General features: G+C 48.0%; 1 protein-coding gene across 8 annotated transcripts in view; it reads right to left on the bottom strand.

Annotated features, from left to right (window-relative positions):
* The window catches only part of AGO3 (Argonaute 3), a gene marked incomplete at its 5' end in the record, with an annotated part of 53,759 nt that overhangs the window by 2,254 nt on the left and 29,005 nt on the right, over window positions 1-22,500 (bottom strand). For 7 of the 8 annotated variants that reach the window (XM_086539783.1, XM_086539790.1, XM_086539786.1 and 4 more), the window contains 2 exon segments: window positions 21,302-21,403; window positions 22,002-22,190. In XM_086539783.1, the coding sequence (XP_086395909.1) occupies window positions 21,302-21,403; window positions 22,002-22,190 (291 nt within the window). 8 annotated transcript variants of the gene reach the window in all.

Here is a 22,500-nt window from a genome sequence, read left to right as displayed (position 1 = left end):
AAAGGAATATAGAAAGAAAGGAAGGGAGAGGGGAAAAGGAAATTTGAGAAGAGAAGGGAGGGTGGAGAATATAGAGCGAAGAGAAGGAAAATGAAGAAGGGAAAGGAAAATGCAGGGAGGAGGAAAAGGAAAGTAAATATAGAAAGAGAAGGGAAGGGAAAGAGATATAGATAGAGAGGTAGGAAGGGAAAGAGAATAGAAAGAAGGGAAGGGAAGGGAAAGGAATATAGAAAGAAGAGGAGAGAAGGGAAAGAGAAAATGAAAGAGGGGAAACGAGCCAGGGCAAAGGATAATAAAGAAAAGGATGGGGAAGGGAAAAGAAAATTTTTGAAGAGGGGAAGGGAAGGGAAAAGGAATAAACAGAAGGGAGCGAGAAGGGAAAGGGGGGATATAGAGGAAGGGAAGGAGGAGGGAGGCCAATAGAAAGTGAGGAGAGAGAAGGGAAAAGGAATATGAAGGGGAAGAAAAAGGGCAAAAGGAAATAGAGAGAGGGCCGGAATAAGAAAAGAGTAAGGGAAAAAGGGACAGAGATATAGAAAGAAGGGAAAGAGAGAAGGGCAAAGTATAGAAGAAGAGGAGGGGAGAAAAAAAGCGCATCAAAAAGCGGACGGGAAAGGGAAACCCACTATAGAAAGGGAGAGGCCGGGAAAAGAAATATACCAACAGAGGAGGAGAAGGAAAGAAATAGAAGCAAGAGACGGGAGAGGGAAAAAGGAATATAGAAAGAAGAGAAGGGAGAAGGGAAAGGGAAAAGAGAATATGGACGAAGGGAAGAGAGGGGGAAGGGAAAAAGAAATAGGAAAAAGGAAGAGAGAAGGGAGGAAATAGAAGGGAGGGAAAAGAGAGGGGAAAAGGAAGAGAAATGGGAAAGAAAGGAAGGAGAAGGAAAAAAGGGAATATGAAAAAAGGGGGGGGAAAGAGGGGGGAAAAAGGGATATAGAAAGGGAAGAGGAAGGGGAAAGGGAGATGGAAGGAAAGGGAGGAGAAGGGAAAAGAGCAATTAGAAAGGGAGAGAGAAGGGGAAAGAAATATGAAAGAAGAGGAAGAGAGGGGGAAAGACAAATGTAGACCGAGGGAAGGGAGAGGGAAGGAGAATTCGAGGGGCCGAGGCGGGAAAAGGAATATCGCCGAGGAAGAGCGGGGGAAAGATAATCTAGAAAGGGGGAAGCGAGAGGGAGGATGGCAGATAGGTGAGGAAGGGAAAAGGGAATATAGAAAAAAGGGTGGGAAGGGGAAAGCGATGAAAGAGGGAAACAAAGGAAGAAAAGAGATTAGGAGAAGAGAAGGAGGGGAAGAGACTAGCCCCAAAGAGGAGGAGATAAAAAAGGAAGATTGGAAAAAAGGGAAGGGGAAAAGAAAGAGATATAAAAAGAAGAGGAGGGAAGGGAAAGGGAATATAGAAAGAAGGGGAAAGAAGAAGGGAGAAGGGATATGGAAAAGAGGAGGGAAAAGGGGAAAAAGGAATATGGGAAGCGAGGAGAAGGGAAAGGGATATAAAAAGAGGGAAGGGGAGGGGAGAAGAGAATATGGAAAAGGGGGAGAGGGAGGACTTCAAAAGAAGGTCGGAAAAAGGGAAGAGAAATATGAAAAAGGGGAAAGAGGAAGGGGAAGGATGTAGAAGAAGAGAAGAGAGAGGGAAAAAGAAAATAGAAGAAGGGAAGAGAAAGGGCCCAAGAGTATAGAAAAGGGAAAAAGGAGAGGGGGAGGAGGGTAGAAGAAGAGGAAGAGAAAAAGGGGAACGAGAATAAAGAAGGAGGCGGGAGAAGGGAAAGAGAATGTAGAAAAAGAGGAAGAAGGGAAAGGAAAATTATTGAAAGAAGAGGAAGAGAGCGGGAACGAAATATGAAGAAAGAGGAGGGGGCGAAGAGACTAGGGGAAAAAAGAGAGAGAGGGGGGAAAAAAGATTAGAAAAAGAGGAAGAGGCGGGCCGAAAATTAGAGAGAGAAGAAGGAATAAAGAAGAAAGGGGGAGAAGGGAAAAGAGAAAAGTAGAAAGACAGATGAAGAGAGCAAGGGCCAAGAGATATGGAAAGCCGATGACGGGCGACAGTGAAAGAGAATGTACGAAGACGCGGAAGAGAGAAGGGGAACGAAATATAGACAAGCAGAGGAATCGAGAGGGAAATGAGAATGTCTAGCGGCGAGGACTGAGCGAAAATGGAAAAGAGCACTCTCACGACAGAAGAAGAGGACACGAGCGATGGAAAAGAGCATATAGACAGAGAGGACGAAGAGAGTGAACGGGGCGAAACAAAGCAGAGACGACGCCGAGAGATATAGCCAAGAAGAGGCAGGGCGACAGGGACAAAGCAGCAATATCGAAGGCAGAGGAAGAGAGAAGGGGCAAAGAGCATATGGCAAGCGAGGCCAGGGCGACAGGTCAAAGCGACGTATAGCAAGCAGAGGACAAGAGAGACGGACCAAGAGCATATACGCCACGAAGAGGAAGAGCAGCCAGGGAAAAGAGAATATAGGAAGACGAGAAGAGAGACAGGGCACAAGGAGCAATTCGCCCTAAGAGGAAGCGCGGTATGGGAAAAGGCATATAGACCAGCAAGCGGCGAGCGAAGGAAAAAGAGACTCTAGAAAGACGAGGCAGCGAGCGGGATAACCGGGAAAAGTGACTATACGACCGACGCGGAAGAGAGAAGGGAACAGGGAGCATTATAGACATAGCAGAGGAAGAGCGAAGGGAAAGGGATATAGAAAGAAGAGGAAGCGAGACAGGGGAAAGGGAAGCAGGACCGATCCGGCCGAGAGCAGGGACAAGCGCAATATAGGACCGCGGAAGGGAGACGGGAAAAGAGAATGGTAGAAGAAGGAGGACGAGCGAAGGGGAAAGAAAACTCGAAAGCAGATGAAGAGAGACGGGAAGAGAATGAAGAAAGAAGAGGCAGAGGAGAAGGATCAAGCGGATATAGAAAGACGATGAAGAGAGACGGGAAAAGACGAAAATGGAAAGAAGCGGACGAGAGAAGGTGAAAAGCGAATATAGAGAGAGAGGAAGCTAGAGCGAAGGGACCGGCGAAACTCGAGCGAAGAGGACGAGAGCAGGGACAATGGCATATCTAAAGAGCGGAAGAGCGAAGGGGAAAGAAAATATGAAAGCGGAGGAAGCGAGAAGGGCACGCATAACTGTAGAAAGAAGAGGAAGAGAGAATTGAAAAGAGAAATGAGTCTCAGTGGAAGAGAGCACGGGAAAAGTGAAAGGAAGCGAGAAGATGCGAGAGCAGGGGAAAGGAGAATATAGAAGAGAAGAGGACGAGCGCAGGGAAAGGAGAATTAGAGAGAAGCAGGACGCGAGGAAGGGAAAGGGCAAATAGAAAGACGACGGCCGAGCTAATGGGCGCGCTCACTATAGAAAGAAGAGGGAAGAGCGAAGGGAAAATGAAGAATGTTAGCAGCAAGAGGAAGGGCGAACTGGGAAAGGAAATGAATATAGAACGAAGCAGGAAGAGAGAATGAAAAGGGATATAGAAAAGAAGCGGAAGTGAGAAGGGGCAAAGCTCACATCTAGAAAGCCGCTGGCGAGCGCACAGGGAAAAGGAATATCGGAGATCGAGGTAGAGCGAAGGGAACGGTCATATAGCCGAAGCGGACGAGAGAAGGTAAAAGAGAATCTATACAAGACAGTGAAGAGAGACGGGTCAAAGAGAATATATCAGAGGGGAAGAGAGAAGGGACAGAGCAAAAATAGAAACGAAGCGGTCGCGTGAAGGGCACAGGCGAATATAGAACGCAAGAGGAAGAGAGAAGGGAACAAGAGAATATAGCAAGGAAGAGGAAGAGCAAAGGGGAAAAAGAGAATATAGAAAGAAAGAGAAGAGAGAAGGGAACGAGGATTAGAAAGAAAACAAAAAAGAGGCCGGCGAAGGGACAAGAGACATAATAGCCATAAGAGGCAAGGAGAAGGGAAAAGGGAATATAGAAAGACGAGGACGGCGAAGGGACTATACGAAGAGCGGAGAGGGAGGGGGAAGAGACTCAGGAACGCCGAGGAGGGAGAAGGGAAACGGAATCTAGAAAGGGAGTGAAGAGAAACAGGGCAAAGAGAATATAGATAAAGAAGAGGACGAGCGAAGGGAAAGCGAATGTAGAACTACGCGGACCGAGTCCGGGCCACAGAGACATATAGAAAGCCGAGGACGAGACAAGGAAAAGAGAATATTAGCACGCAGAGGACGAGCCAAGGGCCCCAGAGAATATCGAAGCCGTGGAAGAGCAACGGGCAAAGCAGCAATATAGAAAGACGCGGCCGCGAGAAGGGCGAGAGACTGGTAGCGCAGAAGGAAGAGCGAATGGCGGGAAGAAGAATAAGGAAGAGCGGCCATGGGCGCCGGGGAACGAGACTACTCAGAACACAAGACGCGGCACGCGCAAGGGGCAGCAGAGAAAACAGGACGGGAACGGGAATAAAGATAGAAGAGGAAGGGAGAGGGAAAAGAGAGTTTAGCCAGAAGCGGCGTGAGAAGGGCCCGAGACTGTAGCAATACGCGAAAGAGCGAAGGGAGAAGAGAATCTGAAAGAAGCGGACGGCGACAGGGGACAAGGGAATATAAGACAGACGAGGCAGGGGACATGGAAAATCAGAGTATAGAAACGAAGAGGCAGGGGAGAAAGGGAACGAGAATGTTGAACAAGAGCGGAAGAGGACAGGGAACAGAGATACATTGCCCGTAGAGGAAGAGCGAAGGGACCAGAGAATCATCGAAAGAAGAGGCAGAGAAGCAGGGAAACAAGAGAATTTAGAAAGACGAGGACAGAGACGGGGGGGAAGAGATCTAAAAGGAAGAGGAAGGGGAAAAGGAAAGAGAATATCGGAAGGGGGGAAAATGAAGCGGCCGGGAGAACGGGGACCCGAGAATAATGGAAAGCAGAGGAAGAGAGAAGGGCAAGAGAATATATAAAGACGCAGGAAGGGAGAAGGGAAAATGAGAATCTGGACAGCAAAAGGAAGGGAGAAGGGAAACGAGAATATCGAAGAACGAGGAAGCGCGAAGGGAAACCGAGAATATAGAAGAAGCGGAGAGAGAAGGGAAAAAAGAAAAATAGAAAGACGAGACGAGAGAAGTGCACACCGTGCAATATCAGACAGAAGCAGGAAGAGAGACAGGTAAACAGAGAATATAGAAAAGACGAGGAAGCGAGAAGGGAAAAGAGAGAATGGCTAGCAGGGCGGAATCGAGAAGGGAAAAAAGAATATTCAGAAAGAAGGGAAGGGAGCAGGGCCAAAGAGAATATGGCAGACAGAGGAAGAGAGAAGGGACAGAGAATATAGTGGATGCGTTGGACGGAGAAGGGAAAAGCGAACTATAGAAAGAAGAGGAAGAGAGCAGGGAAAAGAGATATCGAAAGTAGAGAAGAGAGAGGGAAAGGAGCAATATAGAAAGAAGTGGAAGAGAGAATGGCGAGAGTATATCGAAGCCGAGGAAGAGCTACGGGGACAAGAGACGTATAGAAAGACGAGGCAGAGAGACGGGCAGGAGACTCTAGAAAGAAGAGGACACGAGCGCAGGGCGAGGTATATGTAAGAAGAGGAAGAGAAAGGGTAAAGCGATATCGAAAGAAGAGGAATGGGCTCACAGGGCACAGAGCATGTAGAAACGAGGAAGCGAGACGGGGAAAGACAATAATAGAAAGAAGGGCAGAGGAGAAGGGAAAAAAGAAAGATAGCAAGCAAGATGAAGGCGAAGGGCAACGGGAAGATAATCTAGAAAGAAGAGGACGCAGAAGGGAAACGAGAAAATAGAAAGGAAGCGGAATAGCGACGGGCAAGAGAACATCGAAGACGAGGAAGAGAGCAAGGGAGAAGATTATATAAGCAAGCAGAGGAAGCGAGCAAGGGAACGAGCGTATACGAAAGCAGCGAGAGCTAAGTGACAATGGAGAGTGTCGAAAGAAAGAGGAAGAGAGAAGGGAAGGAGCATAAAGCAAGACGAGGCAGACGAGAAGGGAGCAGCGTATATTGAATAGAAGGGAAGCGAACAGAACAGAGAGGGGGGGAAAGGAATATCACACAGACGAGGCCGGGGAACAGGGAAAGAGAATATATGAAGAATGAGGAGGGTGCCTGGCCAAGGAATATGGAAATAGCAAATGAAGGGAGATGGGCAAAGAGACTATCGAAGAAGAGGAAGAGAGAAGGGAAACAAGAGCCTATACCATAAGAGGAAGAGACGCAGGGCAAGAGAGATAGCGAGGAAGAGAGAGGGCGAATGGAGGAAGAGAAGATGGAAAGAGCAGGACGAGAGAAGGGGAACGAAAATATAGACCAGAAGAGAAAGTAGAGAAGGGGACAAGGAGAATCACTCGAAGAGAGGCAGCGCGAAGGGAAAGAGTATGGAGAAGCGGAAGAGAGAATGGAAAAGAGAATATCGAGAGACAGAGGAGAGAGAAGGGAAAAGAGATATAGAGAGTGCAGATACATGGCAAAGCACGACTATCGCAAAAGACAGCGGAAGAGAGACAGGGAAAAGCGCATATAGAACAGAAGAGGAAGAGAGAAGGGAAAAGAGAAAATAATAGCAAGAAGAGGAAGAGGGAAGGGGAAAGAGAATATAGAAAGAAGAGGACGAGGGAAGGGAAAAGAGCACATAGAAAGAAGGGAAGAGGGCATGGCCCAGAGCCTCTCGCCAGACGAGGAAGAGGAAAGGGAGAAGAGAATATGAAGAAGAGAAGAGAGAAGGGAAAGCGACTCAACGAGAGACAGAGGAAGAGTAGAAGGGGAATAGGAGAATAATAGAGGCTAGAGGAAGAGAGAAGGTACAGGAGAATATAGAAGCAGCACGAGGAAGAGCAGAAGTGAAAAGGGAATTATCTGAAAGAAGGGTACGCGAGAAGGGGGACAGAGAACTATAGACACAGAGGAGGAAGAGGGAAGTGCCAAGAGAATTATAGAGAGAAGCTGAAGAGCGAAGGGAAAAAGAGAAATATAGAGAGAAGGGACGAGAGAGGGAACAAAGAGGAATCATAGAGCGAAGGAGGCAAGAGGAAGGGAACGGAGAATATATCAGAGCGCAGGAAGCAGAGCCGGGAAAAGAGAATATATAAAGACGATGATAGGGCCGGGAAACGAGAATAAAGAAAGAAGAGGAAGAGAGAAGGGAGAGAGCCTATGAAAAGAAGAGGAAGATGAGAAGGGAAAGAAAATTTAGAAAGCGAGGACGAGAGAAGGGAAAAGGAGACTCTAGCGAAGAAGAGGAAGAGAGGAGGGAAAAGCGAATATCGAAGAGGAGGAAGAGGAAGGGACAAGGAATATAGAAAGACGAGGAAGAGAGAAGGGAAAGGGCGAATTTCGAAAGTAGGGGAAGAGAGAAAGGGAAAAGGGGAATATATGAAAGAAGCGGAAGGAGAGGGGGAAAGATGAGGCTGGACAGAGAATGTAGAGAGGGGGGGAGCAGGGAAACGGGAATATAGATAAGAAGAGAAAGGGAGAAGGGGAACGGAATATTGAAAGGAAGAGGACGAGAGCAGGGACCAAGAGCACATAGAACGAAGAGGAGAGAGAATTGAAAAGAGAAAAAAGCAGACACAGCGGCCGAGAGAAGGGAAAAGCGGAATAATCGAACGACGAGGACGAGAGAAGGGCAAAAGAATATAGCAAGAAGAGGACAGAGAGAAGGGAACAGGAGAAAATAGAAAGAGGAGGAAGAGAAAGGGAAAAGGGAATCAGAAAGAAGAGGGAGGGAGTAGGGAAGAGAAGATGGAAACGAGAACGGAAGAGAGCAGGAGTTAAGTAGCAATATAGAGAGCAGAGGAAGAGAGAAAGGCGACACAGAAGATATAGAGAGAAGCAGGAAGAGAGAAGGGAAAAGAGAATATTGAACTAAGAGGAAGGGAGCCTTGAACAAGAAATAAAGAAGAAGAGGAAGGGGAAAGGAAAGTGATGAAATATAGAAAGACGATGAAGAGAAAATAGGGGGGGGAAAAAGAGAAAGATAGAAAGCACGAGGAAGAGAGACGGGAGAGAGCAATATGGAACGAAGTTGAAGGGCGAAGGGAAAAGAGAATAAGACGAAGAGCAGAGAGAATGGCCAAGGGAATAAAGAAAGAAGAGGAAGAGGAGGGGAGTAGTAGCATATGGACAAGAAGAGGAAGGGAGAGGGACAAGCGAATAACGAAGAAGAGTACGAGCAAAACAGGGAAAAGGAATATAGAAGGAGAGAAGGGACCAAGACTATAGACATAAGCGCATGGCGAAGGGAAAAGCGAATATAGCAAAGAGAAGAGGAAGAGGTAAGGGGAACGAGCCAGTAGAAACGCAGCTGAAGCGAGCAGGGAAAGCGAATAAGGCAAAGAGAGGACGAAGAAAAGGGAAAAGAGCACTATAGCAAAAGAGGGACAGAGAGAACGGGAGAGGAATGAGAAAGAAGATGACGCGGACGGAGATAAGAGACCTTATGGCAAGAAGCAGGAAGGGCGCACGGGGAAGAGACATATCGAATGAAGAGGAAGAGAAACGGGAAGAGCGACAGCTAGAGCACGGGCCAAGGGCATCTAGAAAGCAAGCTGAAGGGAGAAGGGGAAAAGAAATATCGAAGAAGAGGACGGGAGAAGGGCAACCGAGCACTGCTAGAAGCAGCGGACTGGCGAATGGAGAAGAAGATATTGCAAGGAAGAGGAAGCAGAGAAATGGAAAAGGGAGAGTAACGCACGAAGAGGAGAGATACAGGGAAAAGTAGAATAGATGAAAGCCGCGGAGGTAGCAAGGGAAACGAGCGTATAGAAAGCAGAGGAAGCGGAGAATGGGGGAAAGAGACTGTAGCCAGAAGAGGAAGCGAGAAGGGAGCAGGAGATATCTAAGACAGAGAGAGAAGAAGGGAAACAAGAGCGTATAGAAAGAATGAGGAAGAGAGCAGGGAAAAGAGATATGGAAAAAAGAGGAAGGGAGAAGGTAAAGGAATGTAGAAGAGTGAAGAGCGAAGCGGAAAAGAGCAAGTATTGAAAGGGCAGAGACATAGAGACAGGGAAAGAGAATATAGAAAGACACGGAAGAGAATATGGAAACAAGAGCGAAGAGTGGGGGTGAACAGAGCATATAGACAAGTAAGATGAAGGGTAGGGCAACGCGCATATAGGCAATACGAGGCCGGGTTCGGGAACATAGACTATGGTAGAAGAGGAAGAGATCAGTTCACAGACAATACCTAAACAAGACCGAGGAAGGGAGAAGGGAAAAGCTAGTATAGCAAGACGAGGCAGGGATAAGGGAACAGAGCCTGTAGCAGAAGAGTGACGAGCGAAGGGCCCCCTCATACTCCCTCCTTCCCTCTCCATTTGCCTCTCAACCTCCCCTCCTACTTCCTCTCTCCTTTCCCCTCTCCACCTCCTCCTCTCCTCTTCCTTTCCCTCCCATACATCACCCTCCTCTCTCCTTCCCCCTTCCACACTCCCCCTCTTCCTCTCCTTTCCCCTCTCCACACTCCCTCCTCTTCCTCTCTTTTTTCTCCTCCTCCCACTCTCCGTCCCTCCTCTTCCTACTCCTTACCCTCTCACATCCTCCCTTCTCTTCTTTCCCTCTCCACATTCCTCCTCTTCCTCTCTCCTTTCCCCTCTCCACATTCCTCCTCTTCCTCTCTCCCTTTCCCTCTCACACTCCCTTCCTCTCTCCTTCCCCTCTCCACACTCCCTCCTCTTCCTTATCTCCTCCCTCTCTTCTCCCATCTCCTCCTTCCTTTCCTCTCCCTCTCACACTCCCTCTTCTTCCTCTCCTTTCCTCACCCCTCCTCTCCTCCTCCTTCCCTCCCTTCTCCTCTTCCACACTCCTCTTTCCTTCTCTCCTCCCTCTCCACCTCCTCTCTCTCCTTTCCCCTCTCACACTCCCTCCTCTCCCCTCCCCTCTCCCCACCCACTCCCTCCTCTTCCTCTCTCCTTTCTCCTCTCCACACTCCCCTCTTCCTCTCTCCTTTCCCCTCTCTCCCTCCTCTTCCTGTCTCCTTTCCTTCCTATTCCACTCCTCCCTTCTCCTCTCCCTTTCCCTCTCCCTTCCCTCCTCTCCTCTCCTTTCCCCTCCACACTCTCCTCCTCCTTCCAGTCCTCCTTTCCCCTCTCCACTCCTCCTCTTCCTCCTCCTTCCCCTCTCCACACTCTCCCTTCCCTCCTTTCTCCTCTCCACATCCCCCTTCTCTCTCCTTCCCTCCCACTCCCCCTTCTCTCTCCTTTCCCCTCTCCACTCCCTCCCTCTCCTTCCCTCCCTCTCCCTCCCTCTTCCTCCTCCTTTCCCCACTCCCTCCTCTTCCCTTCTCCATTCCCCTCTCCACACTCCCTCCTCCCTTCCCTTCCCCTTTCCCTCTTCTTCCTCAACTCCCTTTCTTCCTTTCCCCTCCCTCCTCTCTTCCTCTCCCCTCTCTCCTCTTCCCATTTCCTCCATCCTCTCCTTCCTTCCTTCCCCTCTCCTCCCTCCCCTTCCCTCTTTCCCTCTCCCTCCTCTTCCCCTCTCCCTCCCTCCCTCCTCTTCTCCTTCCCCTCTCCCCCTCTTCCCCCTTCCTCTCCTTCCCTCTTCCTTCCTTCCCTCCCTCCTCTTCTCTCTCCTTCCACTCTCACTTCCTCCCTCCACACTCTCCTCTTCCTCCCTTTCCCTCTCCACTCCTCCCCCACTCTTCCTCCTCTCCCTCTCCACTTCCCCTCCCTCACTCTCCCACTCCTCCCTCCCCCCCCTCTCTCCCCTTCACACACCTTCCTCTCTGTCCTTCCTTCCTCTCCCCTTCCCTCCACACTCCTCCTCTTCCTCTCTCCTTTCCCTCTCCACTCCCCCCTCCTCTTCCTCTCCTTTCCCTCTCTCCACTCCCTCCTCTCCTCTTCCTTTCCCCTCTCCACTCTCCTCCTCTCCTCTCTCCTTTCCCTCTCTCCACACTCCCTCCTCTTCCTCTCCTTCCCCTCTCCACTCCCTCCTCTTCCTCTCTCCTTTCCCTCTCCACACTCCTCCTCTTCCTCTCTCCTTTCCCTCTCCATTCCTCCTCTTCCTCTCCCCTTTCCCCTCTCCACTCCTCTCTTCCTCTCCTTTCCCTCTCCACACTCCTCCTCTTCCTCTCTCCTTTCCCTCTCCACACTCCCTCCTCATCTCTCCTTTCCCCTCTCCACACTCCCTCCTCCTCTTCCTCTCTCCTTTCCCCTCTCCACACTCCCTCCTCGTCCTCTCTCCTTTCCCCTCTCCACACTCCTCCTCCTCCTCCCTCGCCTCTCCCTCTCTCCCCTCTCCTCTCTCCCTCCCTTCCCTCTCCTCTCTCCTCCTCTTCTCTCCTTTCCCCTCTCCCCTCCCTCCTCTCTCCTTCCCTCCTCCACACTCCCTCCTCTTCCTCTCTCCTTTCCCCTCTCCACATTTCCTCCTCTTCCTCTCTCCTTTCCCCTCTCCACACTCCCTCCTCTTCCTCTCTCCTTTCCCCTCTCCACACTCCCTCCTCTTCCTCTCTCCTTTCCCCTCTCCACATTCCCTCCTCTTCCTCTCTCCTTTCCCTTCTCCACACTCTCTCCTCTTCCTCTCTCCTTTCCCCTCTCCACACTCCCTCCTCTTCCTCTCTCCTTTCCCCTCTCCACACTCCCTCCTCTTCCTCTCTCCTTTCCCCTCTCCACACTCCCTCCTCTTCCTCTCTCCTTTCCCCTCTCTACACTCCCTCCTCTTCCTCTCTCCTTTCCCCTCTCCATACTCCCTCCTCTTCCTCTCTCCTTTCCCCTCTCCACACTCCCTCCTCTTCCTCTCTCCTTTCCCCTCTCCACACTCCCTCCTCTTCCTCTCTCCTTTCCCCTCTCCACACTCCCTCCTCTTCCTCTCTCCTTTCCCCTCTCCACACTCCCTCCTCTTCCTCTCTCCTTTCCCCTCTCCACACTCCCTCCTCTTCCTCTCTCCTTTCCCCTCTCCACACTCTCTCCTCTTCCTCTCTCCTTTCCCCTCTCCACACTCCCTCCTCTTCCTCTCTCCTTTCCCCTCTCCACACTCCCTCCTCTTCCTCTCTCCTTTCTCCTCTCCACACTCCCTCCTCTTCCTCTCTCCTTTCCCCTCTCTACACTCCCTCCTCTTCCTCTCTCCTTTCCCCTCTCCACACTCCCTCCTCTTCCTCTCTCCTTTCCCCTTTCCACACTCCCTCCTCTTCCTGTCTCCTTTGCCCTCTCCACACTCCCTCCTCTTCCTCTCCCCTTTCCTCTCTCCACACTCTCTCCTTTCCCCTTTCCACACTCCCTCCTCTTCCTGTCTCCTTTCCCCTCTCTACACTCCCTCCTCTTCCTCTCTCCTTTCCCCTCTCCACACTCCCTCCTCTTCCTGTCTCCTTTCTCCTCTCCACACTCTCCTTTCCCCTCTCCACACTCACTCCTCTTCCTGTCTCCTTTCCCCTCTCCACACTCCCTCCTCTTCCTCTCTCCTTTCCCCTTTCCACACTCCCTCCTCTTCCTCTCTCCTTTCCCCTCTCCACACACCCTCCTCTTCCTGTCTCCTTTCCCCTCTCCACACTCCCTCCTCTTCCTGTCTCCTTTCCCCTCTCCACACTCCCTCCTCTTCCTGTCTCCTTTCCCCTCTCCACACTCCCTCCTCTTCCTCTCTCCTTTCCCCTCTCCACACTCCCTCCTCTTCCTGTCTCCTTTCCCCTCTCCACACTCCCTCCTCTTCCTCTCTCCTTTCCCCTCTCCCCACTCCCTCCTCTTCCTCTCTCCTTTCCCCTCTCCACACTCCCTCCTCTTCCTCTCTCCTTTCCCCTCTCCACACTCCCTCCTCTTCCTCTCTCCTTTCCCCTCTCCACACTCCCTCCTCTTCCTGTCTCCTTTCCCCTCTCCACACTCCCTCCTCTTCCTCTCTCCTTTCCCCTCTCCACACTCCCTCCTCTTCCTCTCTCCTTTCCCCTCAGCAGACTCCCTCCTCTTCCTCTCCAGACTCCCTCCTCTTCCTCTCTCCTTTCCCCTCTCCACACTCTCTCCTCTTCCTCTCTCCTTTCCCCTCTCCACACTCTCTCCTCTTCCTCTCTCCTTTCCCCTCTCCACACTCTCTCCTCTTCCTCTCTCCTTTCCCCTCTCCACACTCCCTCCTCTTCCTGTCTCCTTTCCCCTCTCCACACTCCCTCCTCTTCCTCTCTCCTACATTCCAGACTACATTGCCACGTTCCTAACGCTGGGGACGTCGGATGCGAAGCCTTCCCATATAAGTAGGATGTCTGGAACACACCGACAGACCGGGATCGACTGCGCTACCGTGACGCCTGATTTCCCCGCTTGTTCATACGTGTTGTGATATTGTTTATTGCTGTGACCATTGTGAAGTTGTGAATATATCTTTCGTGCACCATAACGGCAGACTATCTGCGTTATGGAATAAACCTGTAATGTTCGAACCCTGTGTCTAGCATCACTTCCTATTTTGTGCTGGGCTGTCAGTTACGATAGACTAAGACAACCCTCACAACTGATGGCAGCGGTGGTTCACAACTTATTCCAGCGGTGTAACCCTCACAACGGGTGCCAGCCGGTGGTGCCACGATTTTGCTGGTTTCTGACTCAACTCCGAAGAAGAACCCACCTGCCCACCCTGTTCAACCCCACCCTCACAGAATGATGTCAGCCAGAGTCTTGCTTGCCTCCTATATTTTTAAAACTCGTGGACCACTCGCCACGTGCTTTCATTTTTTTCACTCTCACGTGATCACAGCAGTAAATACGTGTCACGCAGGAAAATCAAGGTAAGTCAGTGGAAGCATTGTCCCCCGTGTCTCAATTTTCACCCTATTTTTTCTCCGACTATTTTTTCCACTCTTAACCCATTGCAGACGGAGATAAATTTGCTTGCCCAGCCTCCAGGATAGGTTTTATTTTAGAGAGAGACCGCTTGAAGCAATATAATTTGAATCATCCCACTTTCTTTCAGTCATTCATTGTAAGACTAGAGCGGTTTTTGTGTTTTATTTTTTTGTGTGTTTTATTGAGTTTAGAGACTTATATGTGCCATATGACAGGCTCTATCAGTGCTGCAGTTGAGTAAAATTGTAGTATATTATCCATATTAGCTCATTATTTTCTTTATAATCAATGTGATAGAAGTATTGCTGTTTTATGGGAGGACAAAAGGCAACTTTATTTTTTCGTATTTTTGTGCTGTCATGAACGAATACGAAACATATAACCACCTACAATAAAGATAACAAGAAGAGGTAGGGAAGAGGAATGAAACCTGTGCTTGTGACTGTGAGTGCCACAGTGAAAGGCATCTATATTGGCACAGGAACACATTTTAGACACTGGGTATGGATTGAGTCACCTTCCTCTTCTCGTTCTGCCTGCACATCCTTCATCGGCGGTAGTTTTGAGCAAGGGTTCATCAACTTAGTGTGTGCCATCGCTCTATAGAGACAGTGCTTGCTAGAGGCCGTGGATGGGTGCCATTCAAGGCTCTCTCACCTGCTGGTGCTAGGAAAAAGTGGTGCCATCTAGGTTTTGGACGTTAAGCTTGCACGATATTACGGTAATTATAGTAATTAGGACTGCAGTAGCCATCATCACTCATTCCTTTTTCATAGCAAAATAAAATAGCACAGTGATCCAAAATCCCCGAACGTCGTGTACGTCATGACGCCCGTCGTCAGGCCAAAGCTCCTACGTCATGTATGTCATGACACCCGTACGCAATGGGTTAATTACCCATTTTTTCCCTCAGAATTTTTTTTCTCCATGTGTGTGTAACTAAGGTATTTTTTCGCATTATCTGTATAATCAATGATATAATTCCCGAATTTTCTTTTTTATCGCTCTTCTTTAATGTTTGTTTAATTGCATAATTATTCTTCCAGATATTTCTTATCAATATTTCTTTTTCAGACATTTATTTCAAAGTGCGTGATTCTTATTAATTCATATTAATTAGCTGCAATCTAATCTCATTCTCAATTAGTTTGTCTTTGGTATATTTAATATGGCAAATTCGAATTTTTATTCATTTTTCATGTATCATATAAATTAGTTAAGCGTCACTTCACCGGTCAAACGTAGCGTAAAACAGAGTCCAAAGCCAAGAGATGCTCAAGGGTTGCCTAAGTCGTTTGCACTTGCTGCGAACCAACTATTCGATTGCAGATTGAACGGGGTAATCTCAATTCGGATCAGTTCCTCATTTTATCATTATTATTCACATTTCTCTAGTGCGAATCCTTTCATAATTTCAAGATTGATTTTATCGTACCAGCTAATTATTATGAACTATTACCATTGTCTTAATTTCAGTAACGTTTCGTGATTTTTTATATTTTTTAACTAATATTGTATGTATTTTAATAAGTATATTTATATGTATATTAGGAATTACTATAAAATATTTTTTAGGTCACTTGGCTAGGTCATTTCGTACTCTAGCAGGTTATTCGCGGTCATTCAGGACCTCACTAAAGTAAAATGTTACATTGCGATGACCACACCTGTCTATCAAGACAAATGTGTTAATTCTACGATTTACATATAAATACTTTTTGTAATATATTTTTTTTCGTTTGTTACAGATTTTATTCATTTTCATTTATTTTTTTTCTAACGTTGTATATTACTTTCTCTATTTTCGTGTTTTTATTCTTAGTTCTTCATTATTATTTTGTCGTAGTTAAGCTATCGTATTATCGTAATTGTCGTGTGAAGTAATTTTAGATGTTATTATTATTTTATTAATACAATTAATCATTTTACATAGCCTTCTATAAATGATTTATTATGCGATTTATTACCTTCTGCAAAATACAAACACACATAACTCACTATAGATACAACATCTACCATTCGTACTTTTACATTAACTATTCTTATCTTTCTATTCACAAACACACCTTGACACTTCACATAAAACGAATATTTAGTAACTCGGTAGGACGTGTGCCACCCATAATAATTCTTTTATTGCCCTTGTTTTGTTGAACATTAAGTGGATAGTTATTTGCACAAATATTTCTCGCCTAATTCATCTTTCAACTAATCCTTCCCCTCCCAATCACCTATCTGATTGATTTTTTATGTTGATGACTAAAAACTCTCAATATTGATAATGCTTATGGATTTCGGTTTCAACTTTCGTACGCTCATTCATTATTTTTTACCAATCTTGGCTTATCAGCATCTCCTCTGTTAAGAAAATTAACCACTTTGAGGACAAGATTCGGTTTTTCATCCAATTTATCTAGTCTCGGCCTACCAGAGCCCTCCTCCATGAGGATGAGACCCGGGTGCTTCCTTCCTTTTTTCATTCATCCCAACGACCGCCAAACCGGTCATTTAGTTTATAGTTATTCCGGGCCTGCCCCGATGTTTGGCTGAGAGAGCCACAACGGTCTTACGAGAAGACGTCTGATGTACCGACCAGTAATACGGTCCACTGCGAAATACCGCGAGTACGGTTACTTTGCGCCCGGCGCAGCTCCGGTAGTTTTTTGGCTAACAGAGCCATGAGCATTGCTCCCTGCAGCAAATTGACCTAGCGCACGGTCACGAAAAGAAGAAGAAATACCGCCAGCACGGCAACGTTTTTCGGCCAAGCAGCCACGACCTTGTAGAACTTACCACGAGTACGGTAACGACCATATCATGGTCACATTAGTAAATACTGATATATGGAACTTTCAAGTGTTAATGATAAGTCTTAATTCTTTTACTTTCAGATTTCTTAGAATGTCGCACATGAGCAATGAATTCCTTTTGTTTTGTGATTCTATTTCTTCTTGAACTGGGTAATAACTTCCCTTCTTGTTCCAGTCCTCTCATCACAATTCAAAACATCATGTGCGTTCTCTGAAATCAAACTTGGTATACCCATATCTACTCTTTATATGTAGTATACTTTTCATATTTCAGAACTACTACAGCCAAGGTCACATGATTTGAATTATCTTGACATTACAATATGTTTCCATCTTCCCTGCATATGTTCAATAATTTTCTTTATCAAGTTTATTCCAGCAACATATTCTGATGTTACAACTGTTGCACTGGAATCCATGTCTCCCTTAGTACTCTTTAACAGAAATGCAGAGATTGGCTACCATCTTATTACTTACTTGACCCATTCTGCGCCACAATCTACATATTTCCTGTCGGTTAAACTACATGCCGCATCATCTGTCGACGTGCCGCAGAGAGGAACAAACAAGTTAAGTTAATCATCATTACTTCGGTTATGTCTAAATAATATTTTGATATCTATATACATGCAATATATATACGTCTCTACCTCCAATCCTACTATTTTGGCACTGCCAATCATCATTGCAATTGCTATGTATGCATCGGGCACTACTCTGTGACTTCATTCCAAGTCTGCAAGTTGAAGATGATTCCATCAGAACGGCTTGGCAAACCAGCCTTGTCAACCCTGATGTCCCGACACCGCCATCTTGAGGACCAGCGCACCTTTGCAACCGCATGGGTTTCGTCGCACAATCAAGATGTTTGTCTACTCGGGGTGTTGAATCTTCATATTACGGTGAAACAGAGATATAGTAAACGCGTATACTATTTCTCTTATTCTTTGTTTTTGTACTTTTGCCCACATGCCCAATATTTTGATGCTATATATCTTTGCAAGTTGAGGACGACTTGGTCAGTAGGTGGCCGAGCGTTGTAAGAATGATATAGAATGCTTATATAGAATTACAGTATATATTATGCTTATATTAGATATTAATTACAGCAATAGATCCATATACAAATATAAGCATTTTCGTACTATTAACTAGTGAGGCAATCGCGAGGTCAGGTCAGGTTAACTTCGAGTGATGGGTGGCTTACTAATGGCTGCCTTTCCAAGTACCTTAGACCCTCAGAATGAGCTTAATTCCTCGATAGTCACGCCTCCTACATTCCAGACTACATTGCCACGTTCCTAACGCTGGGGACGTCGGATGCGAAGCCTTCCCATATAAGCAGGATGTCTGGAACACACCGACAGACCGGGATCGACTGCGCTACCGTGACGCCTGATTTCCCCGCTTGTTCATACGTGTTGTGATATTGTTTATTGCTATGACCATTGTGAAGTTGTGAATATATCTTTCATGCACCATAACGGCAGACTATCTGCATTATGGAATAAACCTGTAATGTTCGAACCCTGTGTCTAACATCACTTCCCATTTTGTGCTGGGTTGTCAGTTATGATAGACTAAGACAACCCTCACACCTCTCCACGCTCCCTCCTCGTCCTGTCTCCTTTGCCCTCTCCACACTCCCTCCTCTTCCTCTCTCCTTTCTCCTCTCCACACTCTCTCCTCTTCCTCTCTCCTTTCCCCTTTCCACACTCCCTCCTCTTCCTGTCTCCTTTGCCCTCTCCACACTCCCTCCTCTTCCTCTCTCCTTTCCCCTCTCCACATTCCCTCCTCTTCCTCTCTCCTTTCCCCTCTCCACACTCCCTCCTCTTCCTCTCTCCTTTCTCCTCTCCACACTCCCTCCTCTTCCTCTCTCCTTTCCCCTCTCCACACTCCCTCCTCTTCCTCTCTCCTTTCCCCTTTCCACACTCCCTCCTCTTCCTGTCTCCTTTGCCCTCTCCACACTCCCTCCTCTTCCTCTCTCCTTTCCCCTCTCCACATTCCCTCCTCTTCCTCTCTCCTTTCCCCTCTCCACACTCCCTCCTCTTCCTCTCTCCTTTCTCCTCTCCACATTCCCTCCTCTTCCTTTCTCCTGTCTTCTCTCCACACTCCCTCCTCTTCCTGTCTCCATTCCCCTCTCCACACTCCCTCCTCTTCCTGTCTCCTTTCCCCTCTCCACACTCCCTCCTCTTCCTCTCTCCTTTCCCCTCTCCACACTCCCTCCTCTTCCTCTCTCCTTTCCCCTCTCCACACTCCCTCCTCTTCCTCTCTCCTTTCTCCTCTCCACATTCCCTCCTCTTCCTGTCTCCTTTCCCCTCTCCACACTCCCTCCTCTTCCTGTCTCCTTTCCCCTCTCCACACTCCCTCCTCTTCCTGTCTCCTTTCCCCTCTCCACACTCCCTCCTCTTCCTCTCTCCTTTCCCCTCTCCATACTCCCTCCTCTTCCTCTCTCCTTTCCCCTCTCCACACTCCCTCCTCTTCCTCTCTCCTTTCTCCTCTCCACATTCCCTCCTCTTCCTTTCTCCTGTCTCCTCTCCACACTCCCTCCTCTTCCTGTCTCCATTCCCCTCTCCACACTCCTTTCCCCTCTCCACATTCCCTCCTCTTCCCCTCTCCATACTCCCTCCTCTTCCTCTCTCCTTTCCCCTCCCCACACTCCCTCCTCTTCCTCTCTCCTCACTCCCTCCTCTTCCTGTCTCCATTCCCCTCTCTACACTCCCTCCTCTTCCTCTCTCCTTTCCCCTCTCCACACTCCCTCCTCTTCCTCTCTCCTTTCCCCTATCTACACTCACTCCTCTTCCTCTCTCCTTTCCCCTCTCCACACTCCCTGCTCTTCCTGTCTCCTTTGCCCTCCCCACACTCCCTCCTCTTTCTCTCTCCATACTCCCTCCTCTTCCTCTCTCCTTTCCCCTCTCCACATTCCCTCCTCTTCCTCTCCCCTTTCCCCTCTCCACCCTCCCTCCTCTTCCTCTCCCTTTTCCCCTCTCCACCCTCCCATCTTTTCCTCTCCCTTTTCCCCTCTCCACACTCCCTCCTCTTCCTCTCTCCTTTCCCCTCTCCACACTCCCTCCTCTTCCTCTCTCCTTTCCCCTCTCCACACTCCCTCCTCTTCCTCTCTCCTTTCCCCTCTCCACACTCTCTCCTCTTCCTCTCTCCTTTGCCATCCCTACACTCCCTCCCCTCTTTCCCCTCTCCACACTCCCTCCTCTTCCTCTCTCCTTTCCCCTCTCCACATTCCCTCCCTTTCCTTTCTCTTTTCCCCTCTCCACACTCTCTCCTCTTCCTCTCCCCTTTTCCCTCTCCACCCTCCCTCCTCTTCCTCTCCCCTTTCCCCTCTCCACACTCCCTCCTCTTCCTCTCTCCTTTCCCCTCTCCACACTCCCTCCTCTTCCTCTCCCCTTTCCCCTCTCCACCCTCCCTCCTCTTCCTCTCCCTTTTCCCCTCTCCACACTCCCTCCTCTTCCTCTCTCCTTTCCCCTCTCCACACTCTCTCCTCTTCCTCTCCCCTTTCCCCTCTCCACACTCCCTCCTCTTACTCTCCCCTTTCCCCTCTCCACACTCACCACTCTTCCTCTTTCCTTTCTCCTCTCCACACTCCCTCCTCTTCCTCTCTCCTTTCCCCTCTCCACACTCTCTCCTCTTCCTCTCTCCTTTCCCCTCTCCACACTCCCTCCTCTTCCTCTCTTTTTTTCCCTCTCCACACTCCCTCCTCTTCCTTTTCCCTTTCCCTCTCCACACTTCCTCCTCTTCCTGTATCCTTTCCCCTCTCCACATTCCCTCCTCTTCCCCTCTCTTTTTCCCCTTCTCCCTCTCCCTTTCCCCCCTCCTCCCTCTCCCTCCTATTCCTTTCCCTTTCCCCTTTTCCCTGTCCCTCCTCTTCCTCTTCCTCCTTCTCCTTCTGCCTTCTCTTCCTTTCCCTTTTCCTCCTTCTCCCTCTTCCTTTTTCACCTTCTCTCTTTCCCTTTCCCCCCTACTTTCTCTGCCTCCTCTTCCTCTCCATTTTCCCCTTCTCCCTCTCTTTTCAATTAATTTCCCTTGTCTCCCTTCTCCCTATCTCTCCTCTACCTTTCCCTTTTCCCCCTTCTCCCTCTCCCTTCTCTTCCTCTCCCCTTTCCCCTCCCCACACTCCCTCCTCTTTCTCTCCCCTTTCCCCTCCCCACACTCCCTCCTCTTCCTCTCTCCTTTCCCCTCTCCACACTCCTTCATCTTCCCCTCTCTTTTTCCCCTTCTCCCTCTCCCTCCTATTCCTTTTCCTGTCCCTCCTCTTCCTCTTTTCCTTCTCTTCCTCTCCCTTTTCCCCTTTCTCCCTTTCCTTTTTCCTCCTTCTCCCTCTCCCTTTTTCACCTTCTCTTTCTCCCTTTTCCCCCCTACTTCCTCTGCCTCCTCTTCCTCTCCATTTCCCTTCTCCCTCTCTCTTCTATTCCTTTCCCTTTTCTCCCTTCTCTCTCTCCCTCCTATTCCTTTCCTTTCTACCTCTCCCTTCTCTATTTTTTCACTTTTCCCCCTTCCCCCTCTCCCTCCTCTTCTGCTCCATTTTCCCTCTTCTCCCTCTCCCACCTCTATTTTTCCCTTTTCCCACTTCCCCCTCTCCCTCCTATTCCTTTCCCTTTTCCCCCTTCTCCCTCTCCCTCCTCTACCTCTTCCTTTTCCCCCTTCTCCCTCTCCATTTTCCCACTTCTCCCTCTGCCTCCTATTCCTTTCCCTTTTCCCTCTTCTTCCTCTCCCTCTATTCCTTTCCCTTTTCCCTCTCCCACCTCTTCCTCTTTCTCATACCTGCCGCACATGTTGGGACACGAGGAAGAAGTCGTACCAATAGCGGTGTGTGATGGAGTGGTCTATGATGGACCCGGGTGGAGGGTTGTCCAGCTCGGAATTCTGGAATGTGGGAATTTCATGCATAAAACAGTACTGGAATGTAATACACACAATAAACAGGAATTTTGGAATGTGGGAATTACATACAAAAATCACGAATTCTGGAATGTGGGAATCACATGCAAAAAACAGAAATTCTGGAATGCGGGAATCACACGCTTAAAACACGATGTTCTCTAAAGGAAGTTGGATTTTGCTTTGTAGTCTTAATATTTAATGATTAAGGATTTAAAGTAACTTTTAAAATGAATATATATACATATTTACAAACATACATAGTTGTTCATTCCTTTCTATTCTAAAAAGAAATAATAATGGAAAAAATAACAAAAGCAATAATAATAGCAGCAATAATAAAAATAATAAAAATAATAATAACAATTACAATAAAGTCAATGACACCAATAATAATAATAAACAAAAACAAAATAGCAATGATAATAATAATAATAATAATAATGATAGTAGTAGTAGTTGTAATAACAATGACATTGATAACAGTCCTAGAACACAAAATGTGAAAAGAGCAATAACAATACCATTAACAAAGAGAACAAGGGGAACGAGGGTGTGACCTTTCCTACCCAAGGCTGCTCACCAGAGAGGCAAAGATCCGTGTGCTGATCTTCTTCTGCACGACAACGAAGGAGAAGTTGGGTTCGTAGGAGTCGAAGTGCTGGAAGATGGTGGCCAGCTGGGGCAGCTCGTGCTCATCCACCACCCGCACCTGGCCCTCGCTCACGCCGTCGCGGTAGATGATGATGGTGCGGGGCAAGGAGTGGTGTTGCTGGAGGGGGAATGGGAAGGGAAGGGAAGGGTGAGGGGGACAGGGAGAGGAAATCCTAGAATGAACATTAATGTTGTTCTTCTCTTAGTCTGTGTTTGTCTGTCTTTCAGCCTATGTTTATAAACACCATGGAAAGTCTTTTCTAGCAAAAATCAAAAATAAAACAAAAACAAAACACATACACACAGACAGACACATACACATGCCTATCAACAAAAGATAAGAACTATTTTGCTACTGGAAAAACAAACACACTCTTATGAAACCCATCAACATACCTACAAAAGATAATAACTTCTTTCCAAGTGGG

The sequence above is a fragment of the Penaeus japonicus genome, unplaced genomic scaffold (genome assembly GCF_977035675.1).
Source record: "Penaeus japonicus unplaced genomic scaffold, GWHDUDI00000001_assembly GWHDUDI00000009, whole genome shotgun sequence".
Taxonomy (NCBI): Eukaryota; Metazoa; Arthropoda; class Malacostraca; order Decapoda; family Penaeidae; genus Penaeus; species Penaeus japonicus.
The sequence above is the reverse complement of the archived record's forward strand: the minus strand, read 5'-3'. Positions and strand labels throughout refer to the sequence as shown.